This window comes from Manis javanica, unplaced genomic scaffold (genome assembly GCF_040802235.1).
Source record: "Manis javanica isolate MJ-LG unplaced genomic scaffold, MJ_LKY HiC_scaffold_25, whole genome shotgun sequence".
Classification (NCBI taxonomy): domain Eukaryota; kingdom Metazoa; phylum Chordata; class Mammalia; order Pholidota; family Manidae; genus Manis; species Manis javanica.
This window is the reverse complement of record NW_027332171.1, coordinates 1,395,561-1,409,639: the sequence shown is the minus strand read 5'-3', so window position 1 is coordinate 1,409,639 and position 14,079 is coordinate 1,395,561. Positions and strand designations below refer to the sequence as shown.

The following is a 14,079-nucleotide window of genomic DNA, read 5'->3' as shown; positions in this document are numbered from 1 at the left end:
CTTCACAATTCACTCCACAAGGAGGCTCAAGCAGTAAGGAGGAGAGAAGCAGGCTACTCAGGGCTAAACAGAGCAATCTCCATCTCTCCTCCCTCTCTCACTAATGCTCTCTCTCTATCTCTGTTCTGGATTAAAGGTATAATGTGTTTCCACTTAAATTATTTTTAATCTGGACATTTAATTTTATACATTATTTTATTTGTATTAAAGTATAAACACATTTAACAGCAAAACTCAATCAAGAAAATCAGTGAAGGAAAGACTCTGTATGGCTTCCTAGCTTCTAGTGGTTTCTCTAATGTGACATTTGTCAGAACCTCTATTCTCAAAATCTAGGATTTTATCTACTTGAGTCTATCATGGAAATGACTTTTTACACTGAATTAAATGTAGTGGCACTAAGGCAGATCACATGTGGGTCCCAGGTAAAAAAAAAGTGGCACCAGGAATCAAGGAAGCCACATTTTCCCTTCCTCTCTACCAGCTATTTTTGAGACGTGTACAAGGTCACATATATTTTGACCCGTCTTCCTTATAGAAGTCAAAACCCCTGCCCAAATATCATTCCTACTGAGGTAAATGGGGTGCCTTCTTTATCAGTTTCTTTTTTAATTGAAAAATAGTTAATATACAACATTATATTGGTTTCAGTATATATCACAATGATTCAACAGTTACACATATTACTAAACACTCACCCTAACTAGTGCAGGTACTACTTGTCAACATAGAAAGATGTTAAAGAACCACTCACTATATTCTCTATGCTGCACTTCCAGCCCTGTGACAAACTTATATTATGACTGAGATTCTGTGTCTCTTTATCTTCCTCACCCACCCCATCCCACAAACTCACCCATGGTAACCACCAGTCATTTCTCAGTGTCTAAGAGTCTACTGCTATTTTGTCCACTTTGTTTTTTTTAGATTCCATATGTAAGTGAAATCATATGGTATATTTCACTCTCCACCTAGCTTATTTCACCTAGCATAATACCCTTTAGATCGATCTATGTTGTCACAAACAACAGGATTTCTTCTTTTTATGGCTGAATAATATTGCACTGTATACATGTACCACTTCCTCTTTTAATTATATTCATCTATTGAAAATCAGATATTTTGTTTCCTTTGGGTAAATTCTTAGAAGTGGGGTTACTGGGTCATGTGGTATTTCTGTTTTTAGTTTTTTGAGGAACCCTACATATTCCCGTCCACAGTGGCTGCCCCAATTGACATTCCCACCAACACTGTAGGACTGTTCCCTTTTCTCCACATCCTTGCCGACACTTATTATTTCTTGTATTTGGATAGCGGCCATTGTAACTGGGGTAAGGTGATATTTCATTGTGTTTTTCCTTTGCATTTCCATGATAATTAGGGATATAGAGAATCTTTTCATGTGTTTATTGGCCATCTGTATTTCTTCTTTAGGAAAAGGTCTGCTCAGGTCTCTGCCCATTTATTAAGTTATTATTATTATTATTATTATTTTGGAGCTGAATCATATGAATTCTCTATATATTTTGGATGTTAACTCATCAGATAAATCATTTATGAATATATTCTCCCATGATGTAGGTTGCCTTTTTATTTATTACTGGCATCCTTTGCTGTACAGAAGCTTTTTAGTTTGATGTAGTCCCACTTGTCCACTTCTGCTTTTGTTTCCCTTGCCTTGGGAGATGGGTCCAGACAATAATTGCTCATGTTTATTCTCAAGAGACTTTTGCTTATGATTTCTTCTAAGAGTTTTAGGTCTCATGTCTTATATTTAGATCTTGAATCCATTTCAAGTTTACTTTTGTGAAAGGAGTCAGACAGTAATCCAGTTTCATTCTCGTTCTCATAGCTGTCCAGGTTTCCCAACACCAGTTTGAAGAGGCTGTCTTTTCCTCATTATATATTCATGGCTCCTATATCATACATTAACTGACCACATATGCATGGGGTTATTTCTGGGCTTTCTTTTCTGGTCCGTTGATGTATGACCCTGTTCTTGTGCCAGTACCATACTGTTTTGATTACTGTAGCTTTGTAGTATACCTTGAAGTCAGGGAGCGCAATACTCGAACGTTGTTTTTCTTTCTCACTATTGTCTTGCTGATTTGGAGTCATTTGTGGTTTCACATGAATTTTAGGATTATTTGCTGTAGTTTATTAAAAAATGCCATTGACATTTAGATAGGGATTGCATTGAATCTGTAAATTGCATTGAGCAGGATGGCTATTTTGACAGGATGAATTTTTCCTATCCATGAGCAAGGCATGTATTTCCATTGATTTGTGTCTTCAATTTCTTTCATCAGTGTCTATAGTTTTCAGAGCACAGGTCTTTCACCTCCTTAGTTGGGCTTATTCCTAGGTATTTTATTCTTTATGATGTAATCATAAGTGGAATTGTTTTCCAGATTTCTCTTTCTGCCAGCTCACTCTTAGTATACAATAATGCAACAGATTTCTGTGTATTAATTTTGTATTGTGCAACTTTGCTGAATCTAGTTATTCATTCTAATAGTGTTTCGGTGGAGTCGTGGGGTTTTCTATGTATAATATCATGTTGTCTGAAAAAAGTGACAGTTTAACTTGTTCCTTAACAGTTTGAATATGTTTTATCTCTTTGTGTTATCTTATTGCCATGGCCAGGACCTCCAGTACTACGTTGAATGAAAGTGAGGAGAGTGGACATTCTTGTTTTGTTTCTGATCTTAGATGAAAAGCTTCCAGCTTTTCACTGTTGAGTATGGTGTTGGCTGTGGGTTTGTTATATAGCACCTTTATTACATTGAGGTGTGTATGTTCCATACCCATTTTGTTGAGAGTTTTTATCATGAATGGATGTTGAATTTTGTCCAATGCTTTTTCAGCATCTATTAAGATGATCATGTGATTTTTATCCTTCTTTTGGTTAATGTGGTGTAGCAATTGATTGATTTACCAGTACTGTCCCACCCTTGCATCTCTGCAATAAATCCCTCTTGGTCAGGATGGATGATCCTTTTGATGTACTTTTGAGTTCTGTTTGCTAATATTTTGTTGAGGATTTTTGCATCTATGTTCATCAGGGTTATCAATCTATAATTTTTTTTTTTGCTAGTGTCTTTGCCTGGTTGTGGTATTAGAATGATGCTGGAATCATAGAATGAGTTTGGAAGTATTCCCTCCTCTTCCATTTATTGGAATACTTTAAGAAGGATGGGTATTAGCTCTTCTTTAAATGTTGGGTAGAATTCAGCTGTGAAGCCATCTGATAATGGCCTTCTGTTTCTTGGGAGCTTTTTGATTACCAGTTTACATTCATTATTGGCAATCAGTTTGTTCAGATTTTGTGCTTCTTCCTGGGTCAATCTTGGAAGTTTGTACTTTATTAAGGATTTGTCTGTTTGATCTAGGTTGTCCCAATTTGTTTCTCATATAATTTTTCATAGAATTCTCTAATCATTTCTTATGTTTTCTGAGGTGCTAGTTGTAAACTATTCCTTTTCCTGTTTTCAGATTTTGTTTGTGTCCCCTCTCTTTTTTTCATTCATAAGTCCTGGGAAGGAGTTTGTCTATTTTCTTCATCTTCACAAAGAACCAGGTCTTGGTTTCATGAACTTTTCTATTGTTTCATTTTTCTCCATTTTATTCATTTCTGCTCTGATCTTTTTATGTCCCTCCTTTTACTGACTTTAGGACTCATTTGTGCTTCTTTTTCTAGTTTCTTTAACTCTGAGTTTATACTGCTTATTTGGGATTGTTCTCATTTCTTGAGGTAGGCCTGTATTGCCATGTAGTTCTCTCATAGAACCACTTTTGTGGTATCCCACAAATTTTGGACTGTTGAATTTTTGTTTTCATTGGTACCCATATATTGCTTGATTTCTGTTTTAATTTGTTCACTGGTCCATTGATTATATGGAAACATTGTTGTTTAGCCTCCATGTGTTTGTGGGTTTGTTTTCTTCATGTAATTTATTTCTAGTTTCATACCATTGTGATCTAAAAATATGCTTAACACGTTTGCAGTATTTTTTAATTTATTTGTTGTATGTGTCTTAATATGTGATCTACCTATATGGTCTTTCTGTGTCTTAATATGTGGTCTACTCTGGAGAATGTTCCATGTACACTTCAGAAAATTTTGTATCCTGCTGTTTTTGGGTGGAATGTTCAGTATGTAACAATTAAGTCTATCTGATATGATGTGTTATTTAATGCCTCTGTTTCCTTATTTATTTTTTGTCTCATTTACATGTCCATTGATGTAAGTGGTATGTTAAAGTCCCCTAATATGATTGAGTTGCGTTCTGTTTCTTTCTTTAGTTGTGTTAGTATTTGGTTCACATATTTAGGTGGTCCTATGTTGTGTGCCCAGATATTTATAATAGTTACATTCTCTTGATGGACTGATCTTTTTATCATCATGTAATGACCTTCTTTGTCTCTTCTTACTTTCTTTCTTTTGAAATCTGTTTTGTCTGATACAAGTACTGGTACTCCTGGGGGTTTTTTCTCCCTTTTATCTGCATGAAATATCTTTTCCACCCCTTCACTCTCATTCTGTGTATGTCTGTGGGTCTGAAATGAGTCTCTTGTAGGCAGCATTGGAATGGGTCTTGTTTCTTTATGTATTGTGCCACTCTATGTCTTTTGTTGATGCATTCAGTCCATTTACATTTAAGGTAATTATTGATAGATAAGTACCGCCTGCCATTTTATTAACTGGTTTCCTGTTGGATTTTTTTAGTTCTTCTCTGTTCCTTTCTTCCTCTCTTATACTGTTCTCCTAATTTGATGGTTATCTTTAGTGTTATGCTTACATTTATTTTTTAAATTTTTTTGTACCTATTATAGGCTTTAGGTTTGTGGTTACCATAAGGTTCATTGATAGTTTCCTCCATATATAAAATTGTATACAAAGTTATGGTCACTCTATTTCAAATACAATCTAAGTGTACTACTTTTTATTCTTCTTCATCCTCCACACTTTATAAAGACAATGTAATAATCTACATCTTTTGTGTAGGCAGTGCAGGTCACAGGGGCGGGCAACTAAGGGCTGAGCTGCCAGTGAGGGAAATGGCATGTTTGGAGCTGGTTCCCATGAATGCCTGAACACTTGGGCTTAGGGAGGGGCTGGGGAAGCATCATCCACCTGCCCTTTCTCCTTGAAGAGACCTCCCTCCAGCCCCTGACCCTCTGACACATTTCCCAATACTGGTAAATTGTTCAAATACCAGCGCTGTGCTGGGTCTCAGAGGAACCAATGGAGCCTGCTGGCCCTCCACTAGTGACAGGAGTCTCAGGCTCCCGGAGTTCTAACACTACATACCTACCATCCTACCTCCACATTTTATGTTTTTGATGCATACATTTATATCTTTTTTGTCTTGTGTATCTACTAACAAATGACTGTAGTTATAGTTATTTTTCTACTTTTGCCTTTCAATCTTCTTACTAGATTTGTAAGTGATATACCACTACAATGACAATATTAGAGTATCTAAACTTTACTTCTCTGTAAGATATCTTATCCATAAGATATCTGAGTATGGTTCTCTTTGGATTCACATTATTTGGAATTATCTGGGATTCCTGGATCTGGATGTCTGCTTTTTTCCTCAGGTTAAGGAAATAGTAAGCCATTATTTCTTGAAAATGCTTTGCAAGCTTCTCTCTCTCTCTCTCTCTCTCTCTCTCTCTCTCTCTCTCTCTCTCTCATCACCTTCTGGGACTTAAATAATACAAATATTGATCTGTATAAATCCTTGAAACTGTCTTCATTCTTTTTGCTTTTCTGATTGCATTACTTGCACTGACCTATCTTCAATATAACTGATCCTTTTTTATACTTCCTCTAGTATGCTATTGAATATCCACTTTGAATTTTCATTATATTTTCTGAATCTCTGTGATTTCTATTTGATAATTTCTTATATTTTGTAGCTATTTATTGAAACTCATTTTGTTCATGCATTATTCTCCTAACCTTGGTGAATATCTTTATCACCAGAAATGGAACTATTTATCAGGTAAATTCCTTATCCCTATTTCAATAAGGTCTATTTCTAGATTTTTATTTTCTTCTTTTGTTTGGAACATGTGTCTCCATTTCTTCATTCTTCCAGATTCTCTGTATTGGTTTCTGTGCCTTAAATAAAATAGCCACCTCTCCTACTCTGCAAGGGGTATCTTGTCCATCTGGGCCCAACCTCATGATTATCTCTCAATCCTTTGTGGTGTCCAGCAGCCTTCATTCCCCTTAGTAGCTCCTTATAGTTATGGCATAACAAGAACTGTCACTGACCCAAAGGAAGAATCCCATTCAACAGCTACATGCAGGGTAATTGGGACCAGACACTCAGGACGCATTTTGAAAGTGTGTACATAGATTTCTTTTGGAGAAATACTGGGGTTGGTTGTTTCCTTCTTTGCCCTCTGCACTAATCCCTGGGGATGGTAGTTAACAATTGTTTCTTTGTGGGCTACAGACCTCAGGAACACAAGAGTGTAAGCCCCAGTGACCCAAAGAGCCAGGCTGACGTGTAATGTACCTTCTAAGCAGTAATCACAAAACTAAGTTAATAATTGTCAAGTACTCATAGTACTGAAAAACAACTATTCATTCAACATAATCTCTATGAAAATTCTAATGGCATTATTCACAAGAACAGAAAACACAATACTAAACTTTGCATGAAACGACAAAGGACATTCAATACCAGAGCAATTCTGAAAAAGAACAAACCTGGAAGCATCACACTTCTGATTTAAAACTATCCTACAAAGCTTTGCTAATCAAAACAATATGAGCTACCATAAACATAGACATATAACCCAGTGGAACAAATAGGGAGTCAAGCAGTCAACCCCTGCATGTGTAGTTAACCAGTGTTTGAATAGAAAGGCAAAAATACTCAATGGAGAAAGAGTAGTCTCTTAAACAAATGGTGTTGGAAAACTGGATAACCATGCATGATAATGAAATTGGACCACCATCTTCCAGCAGTCACAAACAATAACCATAAATTTATAGAATATTTGAAAGAAACACCTAAAGCATAAAATTCCTAGAAGAAAAGACAGAGAAAGAACTCCTTGAAATTGGCCTTGGCAATAATTTTTTAGGATATGGCACCAAAAAAAAACAAGCAACAAAAGCAAAATTCAGCAAGCGGGAAATCAAATTAAAATGTTCCGGCACAGAAAAGAAACAACATGAAAAGACAACCTGGAGAATGGCAGAAAATATCTGCAAACCATATATCAGACAAGGCATTGATAGCCAATATATACAAAAAACTCGAACAACTCAATAATAATAGAACAAACAAACCAAATAAAGGATGGACAGAGAAACTGAATAGACGTTTTTACAAGAAGACATCCAAATGGCCAACAAATATATGAAAAGGTGCTCATCATCACTAATAATCAGAGAAATGCAAAATTGAAGCATAAACAAAATGAGATATCACCTCACACTTGTTAGAATGGCCAACATCAAGAAGACAAGAGATAACATGGGTTGGTGATGTACACTTTGTGATGAGAATGTAAATGGTTTAAGTCACTATTAGCATGGAGGTTCCTCCAACTTTTACAATGGTACAACCATACAGTCCAACAATACCACGTCTGTGTATATGGCCACTGCATATGAAAAAATGATATCAAAAAGATATCTGCACTCCCATGTTTACTGCAGCATTACTCGCAATAGCCAAGATATGGGAAAAAAAAGTGTCCATCAGTGTGTGAATGGGTGAAGAAGTCATGGCATACACTAACAGTGGAATATAATTGAACCACAAGAGCAAAGGAAATGCTACCATTTGTGACAATATGGATAGAATTTGGGATCATTATGCTAAGTGCAATAAACCAGAAAAAGGCAAATACTGTATGATGTCACTTATTTGTGGAATCTCTTAAAAGTCAAATTCAAAGAAATAGAGAGTAGAATTGTGGTTACCAGGGGCTGGGGGACAGAACACTTGAGGAGATGTTATGAAAGGGTATTAACTTGCAACTAGAAGATGAATAAATCTGGACACTGAATGCACAGCATAGTGATTAGAATCAACGACACTGTATTATAAACCTAACAGAGGTCTATCTCCCAAGAAAGTCCTCATGGCCCCTTAGAAACAGGCTTCTCACACATTCTCACACATTTTAAAGAGAAATCCTTCAAAAAGCATGCCTATGCATGCACAGGGACCACACATCCTTTATTCATACCACATTCTTTCCTTATCAGGAGGAAAGCCCTCACAAACTTTCCCAGAGGATCTATAATTCCACTCTTTCGACCCTGCCCATGTGGAGTCTCATGGAAGACTTGGAAAAGCCTTCAAACACCTCCTCACTTACAGTCTTCATTGAACAGAGCTATTCATGTGACCCATCAGATCTGAGATCCCAAAACAACAATAAGAATCCAATGAATCTCCAAGGATAATATGTAAAAGTAATGACATCTGTTCTGTGTCAGTTTGTTCATGCCTGGCCAATCTGGCAAATTAATAGCAAGTATCACTGTACATGTTCCAGGTTTTTTTAACCAGACTACAATCACCCAAAGTTGTGTGTCCTTCTTCAGACAGAGGAAATTGCCTAGATCTGAGAATTCTGCATATCCTATTATCTATTTCCTCTCCTGAGCCTTGAGGGTTTCTGGAAGGTATCAGTATTAAAGGAACTCTAACCATTCTACTCCATTCATTATCACCTCATACAACCATAAATCTCTAGGACAAAAAATGCCAAACACAGATGACAGGAAAGAACATATACAGTTTGTCATATTTATTCTTAGTTCAGCAACACTGAATATGCAGTAATTCTATTACTACAATGAGATTTCCCATAATTCTCCTCCTACCAAAAATGAACAGATACTGAAATATCAGAAGTGACTTGATAGTGCGAACCATCAGCTATGTCAACCAAGGTACATTTCTAGATTTAATGGGGAAGATAGAGAATTTTGAGTCCCACAATAACAGAAATGGCTGTTGGCTATGACGTGGATTTTGAGTGTCATCTCCCATGAGAAATCCTCATTAAACACTAGATACAAGAAACTAAATCATCGGAATCATAAGTAAATGGCACTGAAGGGACCACATTCTTCATTTCATTCCTCTTTATGATTCAAGTCACCTCCTCCTTCCTTAGATGGCAGCTGGCGGTGATGAGGATGGGGCTTAAGCTTTGTTACATGGTTAGTTCTGAAAGAGGCCTTAGAAAAATATTAGCTGTCTCAGATTGGTGTTTCCAGAAGTGTTTTGCTAAAGATAAGGTTCAAAGGATCTGATAAGGCAGAAATGCGATTGTATGCAATAATACATTAAAGAAAGAAACGTTTACTGCAAAGCATGAAGACAAGCAGATAAATGGGAAATGCAACTAAGAATAAAAATCTTCACCAGATGCACTCAGTAGCATCTGAGTTGCACCAGCTGGGGAGCCCATGAAAACAGCCATCCTGACCCGCTTTGGGACAATGATGCTAGGCAGAGCATCCACTCCATGTCTGAGGCTTCAGGGTGTGGCCCTAGGGCTCCTGCTTTATACTCTTGTACAAAGAGCTTCTGTAACTATTATTATACAAGCCTCATTTATTATGATTTCATGCAACCTTGCAAGACAACTGACTGTTCCAATGTTCCCTGAACAGGCCATGATCTGAGCACATTATGAGGAGTCAAACTCTCTTAACAGTCTGTTCAAGCTCTGTTTATTGGCAGAACTTGCCCCCATACAGACCTAAGCAATCTTCCTTTTCCCTACAAGGAGGTACAACCAGGCCAACTATATAGCTTTGTTTGTCCAAAGGCACTTCATCTCCCATGGTTCATTCCCATTCTGGTCAGAAACACACAGCAAGCATGGATCACTATCATGTCTGGATTATGTTGCATCAGAACATGTGGGAGACTGTGTTCCTACATTCCTGGGCCTCTGTCAGGTATCTCGCCTTTACAGTCAGAGGGCTGACATTAAACAGGCCTCATTCTCAAAAGAAAAAAAATAGAAGTTTCTGAATCTGAATGTTTCATCTATATTTTAGGGTATATTGATAAATGAAGCCTCTCTTCATGGAGGGGGAAACCGGAGAAGCTCGAAGAATTACACTCATTGTGTTTGCCTGGATTTGTATAGGATGTTGGTCCTTTTGGCCATAGAACCTGTCAAATCATCCTTCTCTGTCCAAAGGCAGTATGAATTTTCTTATAGTCTATTCATGGCCTCAGTATTGTGGGTTAAGGGGATTCTGACAGGATGAATCTGTCAAAAATACCAGAATTTGTTAAGTTAGCAATACCCTCCCTTCTTCTGCAACCTCTTCAAGGCATCTTTGATTCCCTTGTTCCTCAGACTGTAAATCAAGGGATTCAACATGGGAATCATCACTGTGTAAAAAACTGATGCAAATCTGTCAAAGTTGGAAGAACCACCAGAGCTGGACCTCAAATAGACAAACATACCTGAGGTATAGAAGAGGGAAACCGCTGTCAGGTGAGAAGCACAGGTGTTGAAAGCCTTGGACCTGCCTTTAGCTGTAGTGATCTTCATGATGGAGATGATGATATAGCCATAGGATACTATGATAACCACGACATTTATTATTCCATAGAATATTATTAATACAGCAGCCAAGAGTCGAACAAAGAAAGTGTCAGTGCAGGACAAGACTAACAACTGGGGCATGTCACAGAAGAAGTGGTGGATGACATTAGGCCCACAGAAGTGGAGTTGAAGAATGGCACACAACTGGGATAGGGAAGCAGAGAGGCCAGCCATATAGGAGCCCAGCACCATCTGAACACAGAGGGTGGGTGACATGATTGATGAATAGAGAAGTGGATTACAAATGGCAGCATAGCGGTCATAGGCCATGGCTGTCATGAGACAAGTCTCAGTCAGTCCCAGGGCTGCAAAGAAGAAGTACTGAACAGCACAACCCACTAGAGTGATGGTATGCTGTTCCTGAAAAAAGTCAGACAGCATCTTGGGGGCTGTGGAGGTCACATAGCTGATGTCTAGGAAGGACAGGTTGCTGAGGAAGAAGTACATGGGTGTGTGGAGGTGGGAATCCATCCTTATTAAGATGATGATGCTCAGGTTCCAAGTCAGAGTTGTAACGTAGATCACCAGGAACACAGCAAAGAGCACTGCTTTGATTCTGGGAAAATCGGAGAACCCCAACAGGATGAAGTGGGTGATCTCTGTAATATTTCGTCTCCTAATCATAGCCTCAGTACTCCTGAGATCAAAAAAAGGGAATGCACCGCTGACTCAACGGAAATGGCAGCATTACAAGTCTCCTAAGTGCCCGTTTTTTCCTCCATGGAGCACAAGAAAAAGGGAAATGCTCACTGTCTTGCTGTAACCACTGCTGCTTTTCATCTCACATTGTCGAGTACCTGCTCAGTGCTTCAGGTTCTCAGTTAAGGCATGAATTCCTATGAGAATTGAAGGACATATTTAAACACTTGATGGAGAATTTTTTAGAAACAGTAGAAAATCTGTGATTATTGTACATGGAGATCATTGATGAAAGTGTTTTCTCAAGACTTCTGTTTATTCATTATATAACTACACTTTCTGATAATAATAGTGTAATAATTTGTAATAGACCTTCTGTCCCACATGGGCATCCTGATAAATTTTAAAAATTGATCCCATGATGCATGAGAAAAATGATTACCCTGTTTGTAATAATTTCTCAACTTTTGCAAATGTATTGAATATTTCATCTCCTAACTGGCCTGAAAATCATATCACAATTTATAACTCTGATAATATTTTTGTAGGGCATAGCATGTGTGACCAAAGAAGTTATAGAATAAATGTTCTTATGGAAGTCTTCATAGAAAGTACACCAAAGGGAGGCTAGTATAGCTAACTACTGACCTCAATATATTATTAACTTAAGGTGTTTTTCTACCTGAGCAATAGCATGGGACTACAGTTCAATGTTCAAATTTTGGAGATTTTGTTCTGATACCCTCCTGTTCTATGTACCTGCCCCTGTGGCTTAAACACACTAAGATTTACCACTGACAATAAATAAGAACAATAAGAGGCCTTGAAACATCATGTTACTGGGAGGGCTGTAGGGAAATTCATGCAAATGCTCAGCACTCAATCTACTACATAGCAACTGTTTCAATAGGTGTTGACTATTATTATCATTAATTGATTACAGGTAACCATGAATTACAGTTGTACCCCTGGATAGGAATGCCAGGGCTGCTAGAGTTTTATGGATCCATTTAGCGAATTTCCTGAGAGATCACCAGCCTTCTAGGCAGTCAGGCATCATTACTTCTAGGCAGACATACATTCAGACCTCAGGTAGAAGCAAATCTCCTGGGGCCATGAAGATACAAGCCAGTGAAGGACTTCATATCAGGCTTGTTTGAGTTTGAGTCCACTTGGGTCAGTTGACAAGAAACATCACTCTATGACACGTCTTGGTGCAGACAAAGAGTCCATGTGGAAAATTTCAATTCTCAAGTTCTTCATAGTTCTTTTTAATATTTTTTTGTTGATACAGTCAGCTGGTTAGAACTTAGTAACAGATTCACAATAGATATAACCTCTTGGTTATGATCCATAAATTTTCTGACCTTCCTTGAAATGAAAGAGTTAATCATTGAGAATAGCCAAGAAAATTTTTGACAAAGATTAATAAGGAAAAGGACTTGAAATGAGCAAACAAGCAAAACCCAAATCAGGAATGGACCATAAATACAGAGAACAAACTGGTGGTTGTCGTAAAAGGTTGGGGTAGGGGAATGGATGAAATAGGTGATGGGATAGAGGAACAAACTTCCAATTGTATAATAAATAATTTATGGGATAAAAAGTACAGCATAGGGAATAGAGTCAATAACTGTATGGTGACAAATGGTAACTACATTTACAGTGGTATGATTTCATAATGCATAAAATTGTATCCCTATGCTGCACACCTGAAACTAATATAGTGTATGTCTACTATACTATAATTTTTAAAAATGAAAAAGGTTTAAATATAAAAATTGAAGAAGTAAATAAAAAGCCTTGTACTTTCAGATACTAAAAAGTTTAATAAACATGAACAATTTATAATTCTTGTAGAAGTAGAAAAGCATCATAAGAACACACGGAAATTGTGGAAAAATGGAAATATTAGTAAAAATTGAAAATACAATAAAACTAGAACTCCCTTTTAAGTTATTATTTCAGTTGATAGCGAAGGATAAACACTTATTTTGCTTTTAAGTAATCTTGGGATGGGAATGATCTATCTGAAATATAACACCAAAACAGAAAACATAAAGAAAAAATACTATTTAACAATTTAAAATATGGTTACAGCAGAAAAATCCACTTAAGTAAAATACCCTTGAAACACAGTTGCTGAATTGGGAAAAAAAGAGTTCCAAAACAATAAAAAAAGACAATGTTGGGGGGTGGGAGAAAGAGGAAAGCTGTACAACACAGAGAAGACAAGTAGTGATTCTACAACATTTTGCTATGCTGATGAACAGTGACTGTAAAGTGGTTTAAAGGGGGGACCTGGTAGAGGGGAGAGCCTAGTAAACATAATATTCTTCATGTAAGTGTAGATTAATGATAACAAAAAAAAAAGAAATAAAAGGGGAATTACTCCCTGACAGGATAAAAATAACTGTAAACCAATGATTAATGCATGCTTTAAATATCCTTAATTTTGATCACTTAAAGGGTGTCAGATGATTGGCTATGGAGGTACATTTTTATGATAATATTCCTTTCTTTTAAAAAAAAAGCATTTCCTGTGTTGTGACCTCCAATGAGTTCTACACAATGGTATAAAGGGAATATCAAAGTGTGGGCAAAGGGTCTGTTTGTGTTTATACAGAGGATCAAAGCCTAATTTGGCGACCCAGAAAATGAACTAAGATACGATATGAAGAAGAACTTCCAGCATCAGCACTCTCTGGAAGAGTCATACCAGAAGATGATCATCAAGAAACCTCAACAAAGATCCAGGTGATGCTGCAGTTGTAGCTGCATCCATCCCACCGGTTCCTGGACTTGCCATTGGAATGAAGA

General features: G+C 37.2%; 1 protein-coding gene across 1 annotated transcript; it reads right to left on the bottom strand.

Annotated features, from left to right (window-relative positions):
- Positions 1–10,305: 10,305 nt before the first annotated feature.
- LOC140847617 (olfactory receptor 5AN1-like) lies at positions 10,306–11,244 on the bottom strand. Its single transcript, XM_073228330.1, has one exon. The coding sequence runs from the start codon at positions 11,242–11,244 to the stop codon at positions 10,306–10,308; it is 939 nt and encodes a 312-aa protein (XP_073084431.1).
- Positions 11,245–14,079: the final 2,835 nt, after the last annotated feature.

Excerpts from the sequence above, each read along its gene's own strand:
- LOC140847617 (XM_073228330.1), bottom strand. The coding sequence starts at position 11,244 with ATGATTAGGAGACGAAATATTACAGAGATCACCCACTTCATCCTGTTG.